Source organism: Camelina sativa, chromosome 12 (genome assembly GCF_030686135.1).
Source record: "Camelina sativa cultivar CO46 ecotype springtype chromosome 12, ASM3068613v1".
Taxonomy (NCBI): domain Eukaryota; kingdom Viridiplantae; phylum Streptophyta; class Magnoliopsida; order Brassicales; family Brassicaceae; genus Camelina; species Camelina sativa.
Window position 1 is genome coordinate 21,427,575 of NC_141891.1, and position 18,132 is coordinate 21,445,706.

At 36.2% G+C, this 18,132-nt stretch overlaps 2 protein-coding genes and 1 pseudogene across 6 annotated transcripts; 2 read left to right on the forward strand and 1 right to left on the reverse strand.

Moving 5' to 3' along the window:
- Nucleotides 1-3,007: 3,007 nt before the first annotated feature.
- Nucleotides 3,008-5,077, forward strand: LOC147930856 (uncharacterized; annotated as a pseudogene).
- A 5,050-nt stretch (nucleotides 5,078-10,127) lies between these two features.
- On the reverse strand, nucleotides 10,128-11,893 carry LOC104732462 (centromere protein C-like). Of its 5 annotated transcripts, none has more exons than XR_015575627.1 (5): nucleotides 11,683-11,893; nucleotides 11,249-11,409; nucleotides 11,081-11,137; nucleotides 10,861-10,957; nucleotides 10,128-10,760 (listed from the first exon to the last, which is right to left on the reverse strand). XR_015575627.1 is itself a non-coding variant. In XM_010452011.3 (5 exons), the coding sequence occupies exons 1-5, from the start codon at nucleotides 11,740-11,742 to the stop codon at nucleotides 10,685-10,687; spliced, it is 480 nt and encodes a 159-aa protein (XP_010450313.1). In that variant the 5' UTR covers nucleotides 11,743-11,893; the 3' UTR covers nucleotides 10,128-10,684. The 5 variants fall into 5 exon arrangements, 2 of the variants coding, with proteins under 2 accessions (XP_010450313.1, XP_010450314.1); XR_015575628.1 differs by having other exon boundaries at nucleotides 11,249-11,394; nucleotides 11,683-11,855; XM_010452011.3 differs by having other exon boundaries at nucleotides 11,052-11,137.
- Nucleotides 11,894-12,516: 623 nt separating this feature from the next.
- LOC147930857 (uncharacterized) lies at nucleotides 12,517-15,967 on the forward strand. Its single transcript, XM_087477060.1, has 9 exons — nucleotides 12,517-12,786; nucleotides 12,868-13,073; nucleotides 13,131-13,374; nucleotides 13,460-13,582; nucleotides 13,633-14,070; nucleotides 14,327-14,973; nucleotides 15,065-15,164; nucleotides 15,249-15,408; nucleotides 15,828-15,967. Exons 1-9 carry the CDS (start codon nucleotides 12,517-12,519, stop codon nucleotides 15,965-15,967), a joined length of 2,328 nt encoding a protein of 775 aa, XP_087333186.1.
- The last annotated feature ends 2,165 nt before the right edge of the window (nucleotides 15,968-18,132 follow it).

The window sequence follows — 18,132 nt, forward strand, 5'->3', positions numbered from 1 at the left end:
ATAACTTTTCATTCTCTATAAATTGATACTATTTTCATTTGATTTGGACACAGAAAAAAAAAAACCCTTCTTTAGATAAAAAAAAGGTTTAGTCTCTAATAATCTTTTGTTTTAGCTTTAAATATCTCTTTTTTTCTAAATGGATCCAAACAATAAAAAAAAAAGTTTAGTCTCTAATAATTTATGTTCACTGTATGTGTTTTATTAATGATTATTTCTATTTCTCGTTTTTATTATTTGTAAAATTTTATAAGTGATTATTTCTATTTCTCGTTTTTATTAAATTATGAGTGATTATTTATATTTTCTCGTTTTTAAGTTTGATATTAATGGTGATTAATAATATGTAATCACAAAAAACATAAACATTAATAAAATAAAAAATATGAAATAAAAATGGTGGGGTAAGGTGTTGTAATTTTATTAAACAAAACCATTGTAGAGAGTAAAAGTTATGTATGTGTTGAATAATGATGTGGAAGAGAGAGAAGATGATGTGGAGTGTTAAAAGGAAAAAAATGGGTATTGTAAATGAGTAACCATTGTAGATAGTCTTACAATGGGTATGTTGAAAAAATTGTTCAACAGTTGAAAGTGGTGCAATGGTTGTTGTAAGAAATGTTGTTAAGTATGTGGCAAATTTGGAGTTGTAATTTATCAACACCGTGAATTTTTGTTTGGTGGGGTATTCTTTGTCATCTGTTGTGTTTTTATTGGTCATCAAAATTCTTGATTCTTTTTTTTTCATCCCAATTATTTAAACTCAATTATTTAAAAATTAATTACTTTTATATATAAATAATTTATATCAAAATTTTTCATTTTTCATTTTTTATAAATAGACAATTGTTTCATTAGATTTGGATATAAAAAAATCATATTTTAAATATATTAATTATTTTATATTAAATAAAAACGAAAACAAAATTTATTTGATTCTTAATTATTTTAGTGCAAAATTTCATTTAATAATATGTAATAATTCAATACAAAATTATAAAAGAAAATATTTTAAAACCATTGTAGAATATAAAAGTAAAATGAGTGTTGAATTATGACGTGGAAAAGGGCGAAGATGATGTGGAGTGTTGAAAGGTGAAAAGTAGGGTGTTGTAATTCTAAACCAATGTAAATAGTCTTATAAGTAAACAATGTGAGTGTGAATAGTTGCAGTGGTTGGAGCAGACAAATTCGTTTGCAGACTGAACCGTTTTTTATTTACCATTCAGCAAATATAGTTCATAGTGGTGCGGTCTAAATAAAGCAGAGATAAGACCGCTGCGGACTAACTGCGGACCACTTTTGCTTACAAATAGAGTTGGTCCGCAGTAGACCACCCCAAAAATAGAGTGGTCTAAACCGCAGACGGATTTGGCCGCCATGACTACAGTTACCATTCAAACCATGTATGTTTGTATTGCAAAGGCTCAAAGCCTTCAAAACTAACATTTGGGAGATAATGTTTATCAGAACTAAGCTAGTTCGATCGGATGATACCAAATGCAAGTTATCTTTTATGTGAGGTTAAAAAGTATAAGAAAGTTTCCAATATTTTAAGATTTGTTTTTGGACAGATTTATATTTTCTTTTTCTAATCATCATATAATGGGATTTTTGGTAGTTACATTGCTATAATCATCATGTTTAAATTTTAAACATGATGATTAGATTTAAACAATATCAACATGAATGTAAACATCATTTATTTTTCAATAACGTTTCTCGACGGTTTAAATACTCACAGTCGTGAACCATGTTTAGAGTCACAATGGAAAGACTCAAATCAACCCTTATCCCTCAACTTTTAGAATGTACCATTTAACTACTGAAACAAAATAAGTTAGTTACGCACGTTATTATTCACTGTTTTTCTTTTTGGTTTTGTAATTGCCTAACAGTTGTAGACAATTAATAGACGTACATAGTTTTGAAGATTACTCCCAAAATATATAACTTAGAATTAACTAAAAATGGAAGAAACCCCTCTCTTAAGAAAGAGGCCACGTTCATCCCATAAAGTACATGTTTAATAACTTTTTACAAAACTAAACGTACTCCCATTTATAAGAGACCAACGATGGGCATATTAGATGTTTGCTAGATCTTGGACCCGATCAGTATCATGAAGAAGTTAACATGTGTAAGAAAAAGTGAGACACTTTATTTGCTTTAGGAAAATGCATGCGCTTTTAACACATACGAGTGAAAAAGGGAACACACATAAGAAGCACTCCTCATGGCACGCTTGCTTAGTATATATGTTCACTTTTTGCCAACACAGTGTCACGTCCCCTTTCTTGTAAGAAATACACGATCTTTACAAACGATTGGTCCGACTGATCTCTCGAATCTTTAGAAAATAATGTTTATGTGAAACAGAGATTACATGATCGTGTTAACAATTTTCACCACATATTTGAGCATATATATTCACGTAAGTTGGTGACACCAAAGTTTTCTGAATTTAGTCACCAACCGTCATGATATATTGTATCAGAAATGTGATCCCAATAAGAAAAGGTGAGAGATGAATATCAGAGTATAGTGAACCGGGATTAATTAACTGGTTTATATATTGTATAGTTTATGTAGGATTAAGCTTCCTTTTACTTAATTCTAATCTAGTACATATACAGCTCTAATCATTCATTTACAGATTAATGAGAATAACAAACTTTCTCTCACTAAGCTCAGCTCTCTCTCTTCACTCTCTCTAGTTCTTGCTCGATTCTGTGTTCATCTTCTTCCTCTGTTCAATCCTGATATGGTATCAGAGCTATATCGATCATGAGCGCTTCTTCAGCTGAGCTTATTCTCATTCACATCATCTCTTTCATCATCTCTTTCTTTTATGAATTTTGTTGTTTCATCGTATTAGCGATTCTTCAACTCGTGTTCGCATACGATTCTCTCTGAGTTCTTTTTTCTTTGACCTTATTGTTTTTCCGATTCTTATTTTGCTTTCGATAGGAACAATCTCTTATAATCAATTCGATTCTTCATCAATATGGGATCAAATCAATGTCCGACTACTTCGACGAATCAAAATGTGCGAAATCTGTGTGATTCAGGTACGGATCTCTACGAGAATCCTTATTTCCTTCATAGTACTGATCATGCTGGGTTGCAATTGGTTTTGGATCGACTTGTTTCGGGTTCAGATTTTCATTCTTGGCGTAGATCAGTACGGATGGGTTTGAATGTTAGGAATAAATTGGGATTTGTTGATGGTTCGATTCAAAAACCTCCCGTAGATCATCCGAGTCATGGTTCTTGGTCACGTTGCAACGATATGGTTTCCACTTGGTTGATGAGTTCAGTTTCAAAGAAAATTGGAGCTAGCTTGTTGTACATTTCAACTGCATAAGGTATCTGGAAGAATCTCTTGTCTCGTTTCAAGCAAGATGATGCGCCTCGGGTTTATGAGATAGAACAGAGGCTTACTTGTATTCAACAAGGTTCTTTGGATGTTAGTGCGTTCTACACTGAGTTAGTAACACTTTGGGAAGAGTACAAGAAATAGAACTTCCTATTTGCACTTGTGGTCATTGTGAATGTGATGCAGCTGCTCTTTGGGAACGTTTGCAGGATCGTAGTAGAGTAACTAAATTCTTGATGGGGTTAAATGAGAGTTATGAACAGACGAGAAGACACATCTTGATGCTGAAACCAATACCAAGTATGGAGGAAGCATACAACATGGTTACTCAAGATGAAAGACAACGCACTGTTTCTCTCAAGCCTCTTGTCAAGTCTGATAATGTTGCTTTTCAGACGACTGGTAGTTATGAAGGTGATCCTTCTAATGGATCGTATATGGTGGAACCGTGTGAGTATGTGGCAGCTTACAACACTTATAGACCAAGGGGTAATAGACCGATGTGTACTCATTGTGGGAAGATGGGACACACGATTCAAACATGTTTCAAGGTTCATGGTTACCCACCTGGTTACAAATATCCGACTCAGAACAACTCAGGTCAAGGACAGAATACTCAGAGACCTTCTTTTGTGCCTCGTGGTCAGGCTAATCAAAACAATCAAGGTCAACATTATCCTCAAGGTCAGTCTAATCAGAATTTTGGTCCACGATCTGGTATGTCACAACCAAGGATGGTGGCAAATGTTCAGGTTGATGGAGGCATGCCGTATTATCCTCCTGCTCCGGTTAATGCTTTTAATCTGGATGTGAGTCAGCTGACTCAGAGTCAAGCTCAGGATCTGATCAGTCAACTTTCTCGAGTTCAGATTACAGAACCAATGGTCAATCAACTATCACATGTTCAGGTTTCCGAAGCTTCAGTGCCTAAAGTTTCTTCTTCTCGTGCATCTATTACAGAATTAGGGGTTATGGCTCCTCAATCGTCTTCTGGTACAGTCTTCAATATCTCTTCTAATCTTAGATATGAGAATAGTAATCTCACATATAAACATCACGTTCTATCTTCTCTTCATAGTTTTTTGCCTAATGGTGCTTGGATTATTGATAGTGGGGCAACTAGTCATGTTTGTTGTGATCTCTCTAAGTTTAGTGAAACTTTTTTAGTCTCTGGCATCACAGTAGCTTTACCTAATGGAACTAGACTCCCTATTAACCAAACTGGCACCATTCATTTGTCTGATTCATTGATTCTTTATAATGTTTTCTATGTTCCATCCTTTCATTTTAATCTCATTGGTGTTTCGACTTTGCTGCATGATAATCAATGCTCTGCTCATTTTTATCCTACATCATGTTTCTTACAGGAGTCTTCTCAGGGATGGATGATTGGGAGTGCTAATCTTTTTCACAATCTTTACATCTTGAATGAACACTCCCTATCTACACCTGCTAAGTCTCCTGTCATCAATCAAGTCTCTGGATCCTTTGTGGATGAAGGAATTCTTTGGCATCAACGCCTTGGGCATCCTTCAAACGCCAAGTTACAGCTTATGTCGGGTAATATTTCTCTTAATAAAACAAGTGTCTCTCGTCTAGATCATTGTCCAGTTTGTCCATTAGCTAAACAAAAACGTTTGTCTTTTCCTTTTCATAATCATGTCTCTGAGAAACCATTTGATTTGATACATCTAGATATATGGGGTCCTTTCTCGGTAGAGTCTATAGAAGGATACAAGTATTTTCTTACCATAGTTGATGATTGTACAAGAGTGACTTGGATATATATGTTGAAAAATACAAGTGAAGTTACTCATGTCTTTCCTACGTTTATGAAACTTATTGCAACTCAATTCAATACAAAGATAAAAGCAATTAGAACTGATAATGCCCCAGAATTAGCTTTTAAGGATCTTATTAAAGAACATGGCATGTTTCATTTCTTCTCTTGTGCTTATACTCCGCAACAAAACTCAGTAGTGGAAAGAAAACATCAACATTTGTTAAATGTGGCTAGAGCTTTGCTTTTTCAATCAAATGTTCCTCTTGTCTATTGGAGTGATTGCATTACTACTGCTGCTTTTATCATTAATAGACTACCATCTCCTTTACTTGATAATGTTTCTCCTTTTGAAAAGTTAATGCATAAGAAACCGGATTATAAAGCTTTTAAGTCATTTGGTTGTCTTTGCTATGTTAGTACACTGCAAAAGGATAGAACAAAATTTACACCGAGAGCACAGTCTAGTGTCTTTTTGGGATATCCTTCAGGATACAAAGGTTACAAAGTTTTGGATCTAAATACGAATGTTATTTCCATTAGCCGTAATGTTGTTTTTCATGAACATATTTTTCCATATCTTGCTTCAGAACCACACACTGCTGATCTATTTTCACATACCATTCTACAATATCCAATTCCTTTTGTTCCTGATATGCCATCTACATCTATTACTTCAACTGGTTTGCCTGATGTCATTAATCCTGCACTGATACAAGGCGTTCGATTACTGGTTTTTGTGTTTACATTGGTAAGTCACTTGTCTCTTGGAAATCCAAGAAACAGCATGTTGCGAGCCATAGCAGTACAGAGTCTGAGTATAGGAGCATGGCTGAGGTTACTCGGGAGGTCCTATGGATTCAGCAACTTCTTCGGGATTTTCGAGCTCCAGTTACCTCGATTGCTAAGCTCTTCTGTGACAACAAATCTGCAGTGTACATTGCCACAAATCCAGTGTTCCATGAAAGAACGAAGCACATAGAGATTGATTGCCATATTGTGCGAGATCAGATCAAGCTTGGGAACTTGAAGACACTGCACATTGGAACAGAGAACCAACTTGCTGATATCCTGACTAAACCTTTGCAGACACGACAATTCCATTCTTTACTTCATCGAATGGGTTTGTCAAACCTTTACAATCCTTCTATGGATCCGGATTGAAAGGTTTGAGGGGGGTGTATCAGAGTATAGTGAACCGGGATTAATTAACTGGTTTATATATTGTATAGTTTATGTAGGATTAAGCTTCCTTTTACTTAATCCTAATCTAGTACATATACAGCTGTAATCATTCATTTACAGATTAATGAGAATAACAAACTTTCTCTCACTAAGCTCAGCTCTCTCTCTTCACTCTCTCTCTAGTTCTTGCTCGATTCTGTGTTCATCTTCTTCCTCTGTTCAATCCTGATAATGAATACTTCTAAATTACCTTTTGATGCAACTTATAGAAGAGCTCTGTAAAACAATCTATGAAAGCACGAGATAGAGAAATACATAATAAAAACATCTATTGTGGGAAAAAAAAAACATCTATTGTGGGAACAAAGTAATGTGTGTGATCTCTTAATAGATTTGTCTTGCTGCTAGGTTTACTCATTGACAAAGCAGGAGATGGGCCACGCCATTTGCAACTTGACTTGTTTCAATGATTAGATAACATCATTCATCACCACATGCATGTCGAAAAGGATTCCAAGATCTTAGGGGCCAGCTTTCTCTCTCCCCTCATATTTTACTAGATCAAGTGGACACTATAAAGGTTTAAATAATGTAGCATACACATGTCATCTTTTACTATTAAAAAAATGCTAATCAATTTTTTTTGCCACTATTGATGGTCGGTATAAATTTAACCTGGTTAAAGAAAAAAATATTCATGCCACACTTGTAAAATGAGTGAGAGAGAGGAACAATCATGGCCGTAAATGTGTTTTCGCAGTCACAACAAGCCATTCATGTTTTTGACAAAAAAAATTGGGACATATATAATCACAGGATATTCAACAACATGATTCTTATAGAGAAATCAAATCGGGATCAGTATATATAAATAAAGAATCTGTTTGATATATACTCTTTAGTTTTGACCAATAGGAAAAGAATCTTTTGCAACTTTAGCTAAAAATATCAACTTGGTTTATACTTTTATTAGCATTTTTAAAATGCAAACATAATCCCACTAAAGTCCCAACTAACAGAAAAATGTTGATACAAATGATAGGAAAGATAAATGATTAAACCAATTCTCCATGGATTTAAAGAACAAGAAAAATAAGTTACACTAGATCTCGCTTTGAGTACTTTGTCATTGACAGTACAATCTTGGAGCTTATGTGAAAGGATTCTAGTGTTTTGTATCTTGGTAATTTGGCTCTACAATTTGCATTTGTCCATCATCTCAAGCAACAAAACTGGAAAAGCGACAAAATCTTCATCACTTATATCATCTCCAATAGATCATCTCCAATGTATATCTCTATTTTTTTTTATTCTAATATAGAATTATAGAGTAACTCTAAAATAAAACTTTCTCCTCTCTCTCTCTCTCTGCGACGCTTAAGAAGAAGAAACCGTTTTTCGATCTCCTCAGTTTCCGGCCGGCGCTGGCTTCTCCGGCGTCGGTCGGCCCCTTCTCTCTTTTCAGTTTCTTAATTTATCTTTCTTTATAGGTTTTAGTTTGTGATTTCTGCAAATCCAGTTTCCAAATCTCCATCCTTTGCTCCTTTGGAAAGATGGTGTGGTCAGATCTGAGTCCGTCAATTCTACTGACACCATTCTCAACTTGTGTGGCGTTTAATCACACCCAAAGTTCATCGGGAGTTCTGTTTTTGAGACGGAAAAGGATTGTGTTGGTTCGTCTTTGTCGCGGTTGGCGTTCTATCCAAACACGCGTTTTCATTCTCTTCTTGTCGAATAGTATATCTCTGACTTTACTCAAGCCTCAGCCCAAGAGTAATTGCGTCAGTTTATTTCCATCTTCGATTGATGGTTCTCACTTCGTCTCCTCTGTATGTCTGTTTCAATCTTATTTGTCTCTTCCCTACATGAAAAACAGAGGTGAGATTAGGATTTGGGATCCGGGAAGGATTGTTGGTGATGCCAGTGTTTGGGTCATGGATTTAAGACTGCATCGGTTTGGCTTTTGTTGTATTGGCATAGAGAATTTGAATGAGGGCTTGATCACATTAAGGCGACAAAATGATATTGGGTCAAAAGAAATTTGGTTTGATGATTTTCATGTCAAGATGTTGATCAAGTCTGTACAAGAGTTGGAGCCGATTTGGTTTATTCTCGTGGCAAGGATCTTATATTTGCATAGTCAAAAAATTATGACTCTGACTATTCACATATATCGTTTATTGGGTACTGTTATTGATGATGGTGTCGAGCAAAGTGTGAGGTCAAACAAAGAATTGTGGTCTCCATTGAGTTTTAGAGTTTTGTTGAAGTTTATCAAGAAGATCTCTTCAAAGGAAGGTACGGTGGAGATTATTTTTATATTGAACCTATTTGTGAAGAATATTGCAAAATCTAGATATCTCAAAAAGATTTTGGTAGGGAAGCTTTGGTGCCATTATGTCTATATTCCAGAATTATGTTTGGACACATTGGGTTTACAGTTATGGTTCGCAAAAATAAAGTTCAGCCACAAGATGCTGCAAGCAAATCATAACAGAGAAAAATCAAATATGAAGTTGGACAATAACCGATCTTATGAACGGTTAGCGAGTAAGGCTACTCTTCGGAAAGCATCGTCAATCTCCCTTCTGCTGTATTTTTCTTAGTGTGTGACGCATACATTTGTGTATGTAATAATTGTGTTACAATAATTCTGTATAATGTTTTGTAATTACATTTCTTTGAATTTAATGAAAGTTTGATTTGCGGAAAAAAAAAAAGAGTAACTCTAAAATAGATTATTGTTTTTATCCAATGCGGTAATCTATTTTTGACTCTCTAGTAGAGTTAATAGAAAAAATAGATTTAAAAATAGAGTTACTCTAAATATAGACAATCTCATTATTTCCACTATTTTAGAATAAAATATAAAATATGGTTGGAGCAAAAGTTGCTATATAATAAAGTTTTGACTGTAAAATAGAGTGGAGTTGGAGAGACCCCTACTCTTAAAGAAGAGTAATGAACTTGTATTTTAGAGGATTTGGTAGGATTTAAATATTTTAGAATTTTAAAAAATTTGAGTGAGAGTTTAGAAGATTTGAATACTTTTTAGAGTTTTTTAATCTAAAAAATAAAGAAAAGAAATGTGATTCTGTGAGATTTTACTAATAAATTTTAGATGATTTTAGAATATTTTACAATACAAAAAATAAAATTTGTTTCCAACTCAAGTCATCATTGTTCCCAGCACAAAATTCGCATCGGCCTTCGGGGTCAAACCCTAGTTTTTGTTTAAAAGATGAAACGAATCACAACTACTAAAAACATATAATTAACACGAAAATCAATCGTTTAAAGATGATGAAACACAAAAAAAAAAACGAGATCGGAGTGAGATGAGAAGTATAAAATCGGCCATGTACGTCGGTATCTATATTATCGTTTGTCAAACTTACAAAAAATCATACATATATGATCATCGCATGCACTAAAAACATAGTCAAACAAAAAAACTGCATGTACGTGTTTGATGATCATCACAAGGATAAGAGTAAAAGAAGATTTGGGTGTGTATTAATTTTTTATGTTTGTTGATTATTGTGTACTGTGTTTAAGATCTTGAGCCTTAGGGCAACCTCAATGGGGGGTTATATTTTTGGCGCTCTTATAATTTTGAATTAATATAAAATGTATTTTTAGTTGAATAATAACTTCAGGAAGCATAATTACAATTTTTCTCTTCAATGGTGGATTCTTATTTTGAGTCTCTTAATTTGAAAATTTTTTAAAAAAATTAAAGAAATTAAAATAGAATATGAAATTATTGCATAGTAAAGTAGATGTTTGTAAAATTATTGCATTTCATAAAATTTTAAACATTGAAAACATTGAAACATAAAAAAATAGAAGTACAATTCATGAAAAGGGAAAATGGTTAGTTGAGAATAATCTTTGTTATCCAGAATCTGCTTCGCCTGGACGTGTACATAGATATCAGTTTAGCAGTAGCAGAGAAAGCTCAGAACTTTCAATGTTTGCGAACACTATCTTGATGGCACCACCGTCCTCAAGCTCATCCCGACTGCAGGCAAGCAACTCATGCAAAATATTGCTTAAGTCCTTGTCCGTGTCTACGGTTGAATATGCAAAACACAGTTTCTATCATTATCAGATGGTAGCATGATTTCACAAAATGGTAGCGATGGTCAAACAAGTGGTCACTCGCCATCTAGTTCCCTGTCTGCAGTCAGAACTTGTGCAGATGTGGTCCTTTTTATGCTTTGTTCAGAAGGAATGGGGATTTCCTTTTCTGAAGCTTCCAGGTTGACAGCATCAGTCATAACTTGTGCAGCTGTGGTCCTCTTTAAGCTTTGCTCAGAAGGAACGGAGAATTCCTTTTATGAACCTTCTAGGTTGACATCATCAGCGAAATAACCATCCTCAGAAGTAAGCATGAACGAAGGCCGCTTCCTCCTAGAATTTGAAATTTTCAGTATCAAGGAAAACAGATAGCAAAAGATGGAAATGGAACACCTCTGAAACATGCTCTAACAGAGTTGCTCATAGTGCATACCCTTGAAGTCCTGGTCTGCGAGGGCGCCTTGCTGGCGGGTTTTGTTGTGTATCTATCACACTGGTGCCAGTTTGTTTATGCCATTCTCGATTGGCAACTATTTCAAATCCACCGAAAAGAAAGCATAAATGCATGTCAGTTATATAATAAAACACGGTAAGGCTATGAACATGAGAAAAGAAATAATTCACGTTCATATTTATCATATTCAGCAAAGTACTCTTCAGGTCTTGGAATTTTACTACCACCAAAGCTTGGTGGAGCTGGAGGTGGTTGACTGCAACAAGAATATTTTAATATAGGTTTCAACTAACTTTGTAAAGGAATCAAGATGAAGTGGAAAAATAAAGAAAAGATCAATGGCTCAGTTGCTATGATCTTTTTTTACCTTGTCGGAAGGTCAAGAGAAAAGCTTTCCTGCTGACGGGGGTCTAATCCGGGTCTTCGTTCTCGTTTATTTGGAATAGGGTTCAGCAGCTTGGCATCTACATTGATATATTCTAAGATAGCTTTTGCCTGCTCCTGATGCTCATTCTGAATTTCAAAAGGCTGTAAGACAACCATCAAATGTACAACGATATCAATATAACAGGCTATATCTCCCGGCAGCTTGTGTACTGACTACTGAGCAAATAAAGAGATGTTTGTGCCTCCTTGTGTCTGCGATGGACAAAAGAAGAAACCAGAGACACAACACCTAAATCTCACACAATCAGACCCATCAAACAACCATCAAAGAACACTAATTTGCGAACAAAAACCCAAACAACCCTAATCCGTGTAACTAATCGCGAATTCATACTATTAAATTGATAATCTTACCTTCTGATTCCAATTGCTTTCAATCTCATCCGAATCAATCGACTCCAAAATCAAATCCATCTCAATCCTTCGTCAATTTTGGTCTTCGCTCGATAGAGAAAGAGAGAGACAGAGAGATGTAAGAAAGAAAGAAATGTTGAACCCGTAAAAAATAAAAAAAATTCATACTTCTATTATTCTCTTTGGCCAACAAAAAAAAATTGACATGTATGGTGTTTTATTCTATAAATGAGTCTACTAAATAAGAGGCTCTCTTATGTTTTTTTAATGGGAAATTACATAGAATATTACATAAAAGTAGGTTTATTACTAGAACAACACGTTATGATTTTCGACTTACTCAAACAACACAGAAAAGTTTGCTTATTACTTCTAAACCAGGGTTGTGTGTTTTATTACGGTTTATGTCATTTACTTTTAAAACGAAGATCTTAAAAGGGAAAAATAGAGAATTCTTTTAAAAGCAGGAATCGATCCCTTGAATCATTGTGTTATTTGTCTTACGAAAGTTGGGTTGAGATCGGCTATTTTTGAAACTATTTTGATAGCATGCGGCGTGGACAGAATCTGTGTGGAGGACGTTTGGCTGATGGACCACGGGCGGACGGCGAGATGGTTTGAAGCTGAGGAGGAGGGAAATATAGCGATCTACTGTGAAGTAAATTTCTATATCGTGGTTTACTTATGACGATATTCATGTTAGTTTTCAGTATTCTTTTGAACTATGTTTTTCGGAAGATATTTGTGAGACTTCATGTTGTTTCGTTGATAATCTAATCAACATATGTTTTGTGATATTGAATTAATAACAAAACTAATGCTTCTGTCGTAGTTATGGGGTCAAGCAATGATGCGAAGAGGTATCCAAGTAGGCTGTATCGGGATGGTAAATTTCCACTGCCGATGAGAAGCATGCACCATGATTGTAGTTTGTCCAATCTAGCTGGTTTGAAAGGCTTCGTTGGTGATGAGGTGTACGACAAAATAAGAAAGAATTCGCAGCTGGGAGTGTTATTGGATCTAGCGGAATCCAACTACCTGTTTTGTGGGAAGACCATTCATTATCTATTGACCAATCAACTGTCAATAGATATTCTATCGGAGGTATGGTTTTTGATTGGAGGAAAGCCGCTAAGGTTCTCTCTATATGAATATGAAGAAATTAGTGGTTTGAATTGTGAGAAGATTGATGAAACAGAGTGTAAAGTCGATCATACACCTTTATGGGCGGCTTTAAAGGTGAAAGCTTTTAATGGACCCAACTGGCAGGAGCTAGTTGACGGTTTGAGAAGCTGCCATGGGTGGTCTGATGAAATGAAGACGCAAATTGTTCGGTTGTATCTTGTGCATGTTGGAGTGCTTGGTTTATCAAGGAACAGTAGGATACCTCTGTAATACGCAAAAAGGGCGTTGAATGAAAAAGCATTTGAGAGTTTTCAATGGGGTAGGGTTGGATTCAAGAGTTTAGTTGATTCCATTAAAGTTCTTGGGTTACCTAACAATGCTTATACCCTCCATGGATGTGTCCATGTATTGCTGATATGGGCATTTGAGAGCGTGAAGGTGCTGGGGGCTAGCTATGGGAATGTAAGAGAAGGTGTAGATTTGCCTCTGTTAAGGTGGAGAGGAGGGAGGCTAAGGAAGTATATTGAAGCCTTCATATCCGGGAGCAAACTCCTAAATAATGGGGAGGTATGCCTTCAATTTACGTATATATTATTTGTTAGCATTTTATCTAATAGTAAACATATTAAAAGTTATGGTATGTGAAATGCAGCTTCAGGTGAAGCATCTAGTACCTAAACCTTTGGAGTTCATATATCCAGATTGGCCAGGACAGTATTCTTTGTATGGTGTAGGGGAAGGTTTGAAGAAGAAACTGGATAATCTGCTGTTAGACGTGATCAATGGCGAAGTGGATGAAAGAGAATGGAATTGTGTAAAAAAAAGGAAGGGGGAACATATGAAGAGAAGAGGGAGAGGAGGCAACCTGTTGCAGGGTTAAGTGACAATGATTTCGTTGAAACAGCCCCAACCAGCATCAGTAATGTCCCCAAAAATGCGAAGGAGCAGAAAGAAAGTGATGGGGACAAATGTTCAGCAGAGAAGGCTTCTGGAGATAAGCAGTCAGGTGTGCAGGGTGGAGATGGTAGTGGCAGGTTATTTACTATGGTTGAAACACTATGGGCGAGAATGGATAATATTGAGTTATCGTTTGCTAGAGCAATAGCGGAAGTTGTGTACAAACTTCAAGGTATGGAGAGTAGGATGGGTAACTTTGAGAGTGACGTTCAACTATTGAAGAAAGTTGTTATCAAGTCAATGAATGAAGGAGCGCATACGCAAGGACCTCGTACAATAAGAAATGACGAACCAAAAATAGAGGAGGTATGATCTGCGTACCGTATTGATAAAATTGTTATTATATATCTAGTGTTCAGTATGAAATCTTTGTTTTTGTCTATTCGAGGAACCAATATTAATTTCATTATTGTGAAGTTGTATAATTTTGTAATTATTTTGATATATGATTTTTTTCGTACACACAAATTTTGCAATTTGTAAACTTTGTCTCTAGTTTAACAGCGTCATATTATATTTCAAATGTCTTGTATATAACGTCAAATACATGTTTTTGTTCAAGTCATGGCTATATCAGATGAAGCATTCGGACCAGGATGGTTATAAAGTTGCTAGTTGTGTTAAGAATCTATTAGCCATTAAGGATAAGATCATGTGGTCAGGGAGTATTAAAATCGAACCAGAGGACAACGAAGGCGCGAGTGTAGAGCCGATTCCAAAGCAGATGGTAGACAGTGTGCAGCGTGGCAAAAGAGTACAGAGTTGGCAGACAGAGGAAGGTGATAAAAGAGCAAAGTATAATGACAAAGTAGATGGAGCAGGTGCTCAACCCGTTCCTATTAATGTTATCCATCCGGTAAGTGGTGGTAATCCTGTATGGTCGGATCGAAAGTGCGAATCTGTTGTGGATTTAACCGAGGGGACCAGTACTCCTACATCATCTCATATACTGAAAGATAAGGAGAAAGCCAGGTATTTTGCACATTTGTTACAAAAGGTGTTTCCTCCCTCAAGAGAGCTTGATCTTCTATTAGTAGATCCAGTGGGCACTAACATAGGGTTAAGCCCTAATGACGAATCAATACGATTTGCATTAATTACCCAACGTGAAAGCCAAACTGTAGTCCTATCTCCCGCAGTGTACGATCCTTTTATTGAGGCAAGTCCTGAGAAAATTTCAAAGCTGAAGTCCTTCCTAACTGATGATTTGTAAGTGTTCATTTAGAGTTGTTATATAATTAGTATTTATATTCGGATATCAACTACGATTTATAACTGATTTGTTAATTTTGGTATTCAGGGTTAAAGTACCTTGCACTAGAAATGCCGAATATTATTTTCGCCTCCTGACCCCTAAACAATCGTGGCCAACTACAACATTTGGCTGGTTATGGGATGAGGTAAGGTTCGTAGTTTTGTTCAATAACATCTGACGCAGCTAACTATGGTATACTAATGCCTGATAGATGTCACTCGTGCTGCAGCACATGGTTACATGTATGCATATGTTCCGTATTAGGGGGATGCAAACGCCATCCCCATATATAACAGATCATATTGCTTTCCTCGATCCGTTTTTTGTTAGTACATGGGCATTTGAATTCCCTCGAATTGAAGCCTCTAAGAAATGGGTTTTTGGAGAAGGTTGTTTTGAGATGTACGTGGGGAGGCTGCCAAAATACGGAATGACACACAAGGTGTAAGTTGACGATGTAGACACCCTGCTCTTCCCATATAACCTCGATAACAACCATTGGGTAGCCATCGAAGCTGACTTAGTCCACCGAAGGCTAAGAGTTTACGATAGCATAAACAGCGGTAGAAGCGACGCGATTCTACAAAGGAAGTGTAAGCCGTTCGCAAAAATGATTCCACGCCTTATACAAGCATATCACCTGAAGTACAAAGATGAGAATATCGGGGGGGGGGGGGGGCGGCATTTAGTTATTACCGGGTGAAAACACTCCCACAGAACTATCAAGAAGGTGACTGTGGTGTGTACACGTTGAAGTGCTTAGAGTGTATAGCTCTTGGTCTAAATTACACATGCCTCTATGATGCAGCCATGCCTTCGATTAGGATGAAAATTGCTGCAGAAGTGTTTGATGAGGTCCCAGACCGAGACTGCTTTCTGCAACTAGATGCTATGTCGGAGACATTAGAATATCCGGAAGCTGAATTCATCTCGGGATCAAACAGTTGAAGAAGTTATGTTCCATGTACATTACCGGAGCAATATAATTTTGGAACCGGTGAAGATTAGTTTTACGCGTGTTGCTAATAGAAGATGTGTGTTTGGTTATATTTTTTGGTAACATATGGGATCTAAGGATGTCGTTCTTAGATTATCCGACGTCTGGTCACTCACATAGCTCCGATCGGTTTAAACACTCTTTAGGTCTAGTGTTTTTTGTATATTGCAGGGTTTAGATATGTATCATTATGACGTCATTCTAACCCGTATTAGTATATGTAAGGCCTTTATCAGATGTGTACGTATCATCAATTAAGTAACGGCCTTATTATGGTCTATGTACGTACATATTATTTGTAAGTGTCTTCTTTTCGTATCTTCATCTGTACGTACAATCGATTCTCTAACGTTATAGACATTATTTTTATGTGCATGGTTGGTACTTAGTTTCTCTCCATTTTGAGCACATTAAGTTGTCCCTACTGGCAATCTTACATACATTGGCAACATGTAGGTAGAGGTATGATATGATGAGCGAGGCAATTAAATTGTATTCCAAGGCATCGAACTAATATCATCCTAAGAAACGGTTACGGATCAGATGGACCACCTGCGTGAAAGTAATAAGTACAACCAGGAAGAATGTTTATTCGCTACTTAATTTCTTGGGCCGATACCAGCTTTGTAGACGTCAATGAGTACTTTGTCCCACCGGATATTCTGTTTCGTCTTGGACTTGTTGAATGCTTGGAACCTTCTTGTCAACTCGTAAAAGAGAACGGAGTCCAAAATTACGCTCCTTCGTTTTATCATGTCTTCTCCGTTTTTGTGCCACAGCGTTAGGGCAATCATCTCCATGTGCTGCAGATGCAGTTAAACGCAAACCAACTCAAATATAAATCCAACAAGACACCATGAACACACCTAAAATCGTGTACGTAAAGTTTAAAATATGTACCTGACTATGGACCCATTGTTTGGGCGATATAAGAGTAGAGAAGAATAGGTTATCTGCCTTGCGGAATCCGAAAATGTTGTGTATCCTGCGCAATATTGTTACGAATATCCTATATTAATGGTTGAGCATACCAATTATGTCATCTAAGTAATATATACTACACTTAAACATTATCGCGTTTTATCAAGTCGGTGAATTTGGCGAATTTCCCATCATCAACATCTTCCATCGGGTCGTATGAAATCCATCCTGCTTTTATCACTATGGCTTCGGATGGTTTATTCTGACGTATCTCCATTATCACTTCTTATGCCCGTCCTGTTTCATCCACAATAATAACCGACTGTGGCACTAAATTATCTGAGTCACCGAGAATACATTCCTCCCCTGGAATTTTATCTAGTTGACCTCTAGTTTCTTTACAGCCCTCTTCGACACCGCTTCCCTTGTGTATTGCTTGGTCTCCGGCCTAATAAGATGTACGTACATAGATTAATTGTGACGTACACTTGACCATCTAAGTAGACACTATATATATTACAAATAGTCGAAAAAAAAAGTTTGACACTTGCTAGTGGATAAACATCAACTATAGTTTCTATTTGTACATGTCCATCAGTTTTGTTACAGCCCTCCTCAACATCGCTTTCCTTGCGTAGTGCTTGGACTTCGGCCTAATAAGATGTACGTACATAGATTCATATTTATGTACACTAATGTCACAAATAATTGAAATCAAAAAAGTTAGACACTTGCCTCTTGTTGACCGTCAACTGTAGTTTCATTTTCTACAGGTTTTTTGGTTTTGTTACAACCCTCAACTGACTCGCCTTCGTTATGTATTATGTCCCCTTCGTTACTGTTAAACCACTCGACTTTTGCCTTCCTGATGCAGTTCTTCCCCATCCACCTATTCAAAATAATGAAACTTTTGAACCGCGTGTTTGTAGGAGGAACTTGGCACAAAATACATTTTTACACGTTTAGATTGGAGGAGATAAACAAATAACCGAATATATATGAAACCTACAAATGGTGATCCCCTTTATGGTTACTTCCTGACCTACCATTTTGTTGCAATGCAGATCAGGTTCCATTTTAGTATTCAACTGCAGCAAAATCTGTTCAATTAAAGGTGGACAATGCTTTAATACGAATATAATGTTGTAATCTCCACTTTGTGTCAAATACTTACATTGGATACGGTTGTAGTTGG

Bases quoted from the DNA above. Each gene is read 5' to 3' on its own strand.
- LOC104732462 (XM_010452011.3), bottom strand. From the start codon at position 11,742: ATGGATTTGATTTTGGAGTCGATTGATTCGGATGAGATTGAAAGCAAT. The intron at 10,958-11,051 runs GTGAATTATTTC...GATTTGAAATAG, and splicing joins TGAATATGATAAATATGAAC to TTGCCAATCGAGAATGGCAT. The intron at 10,761-10,860 runs GTATGCACTATG...TTCAAATTCTAG, and splicing joins CGCAGACCAGGACTTCAAGG to GAGGAAGCGGCCTTCGTTCA.
- LOC147930857 (XM_087477060.1), top strand. From the start codon at position 12,517: ATGGGGTCAAGCAATGATGCGAAGAGGTATCCAAGTAGGCTGTATCGG. The intron at 13,583-13,632 runs GTGATCAATGGC...TGTAAAAAAAAG, and splicing joins TGGATAATCTGCTGTTAGAC to GAAGGGGGAACATATGAAGA. The intron at 14,071-14,326 runs GTATGATCTGCG...TTTTTGTTCAAG, and splicing joins ACGAACCAAAAATAGAGGAG to TCATGGCTATATCAGATGAA.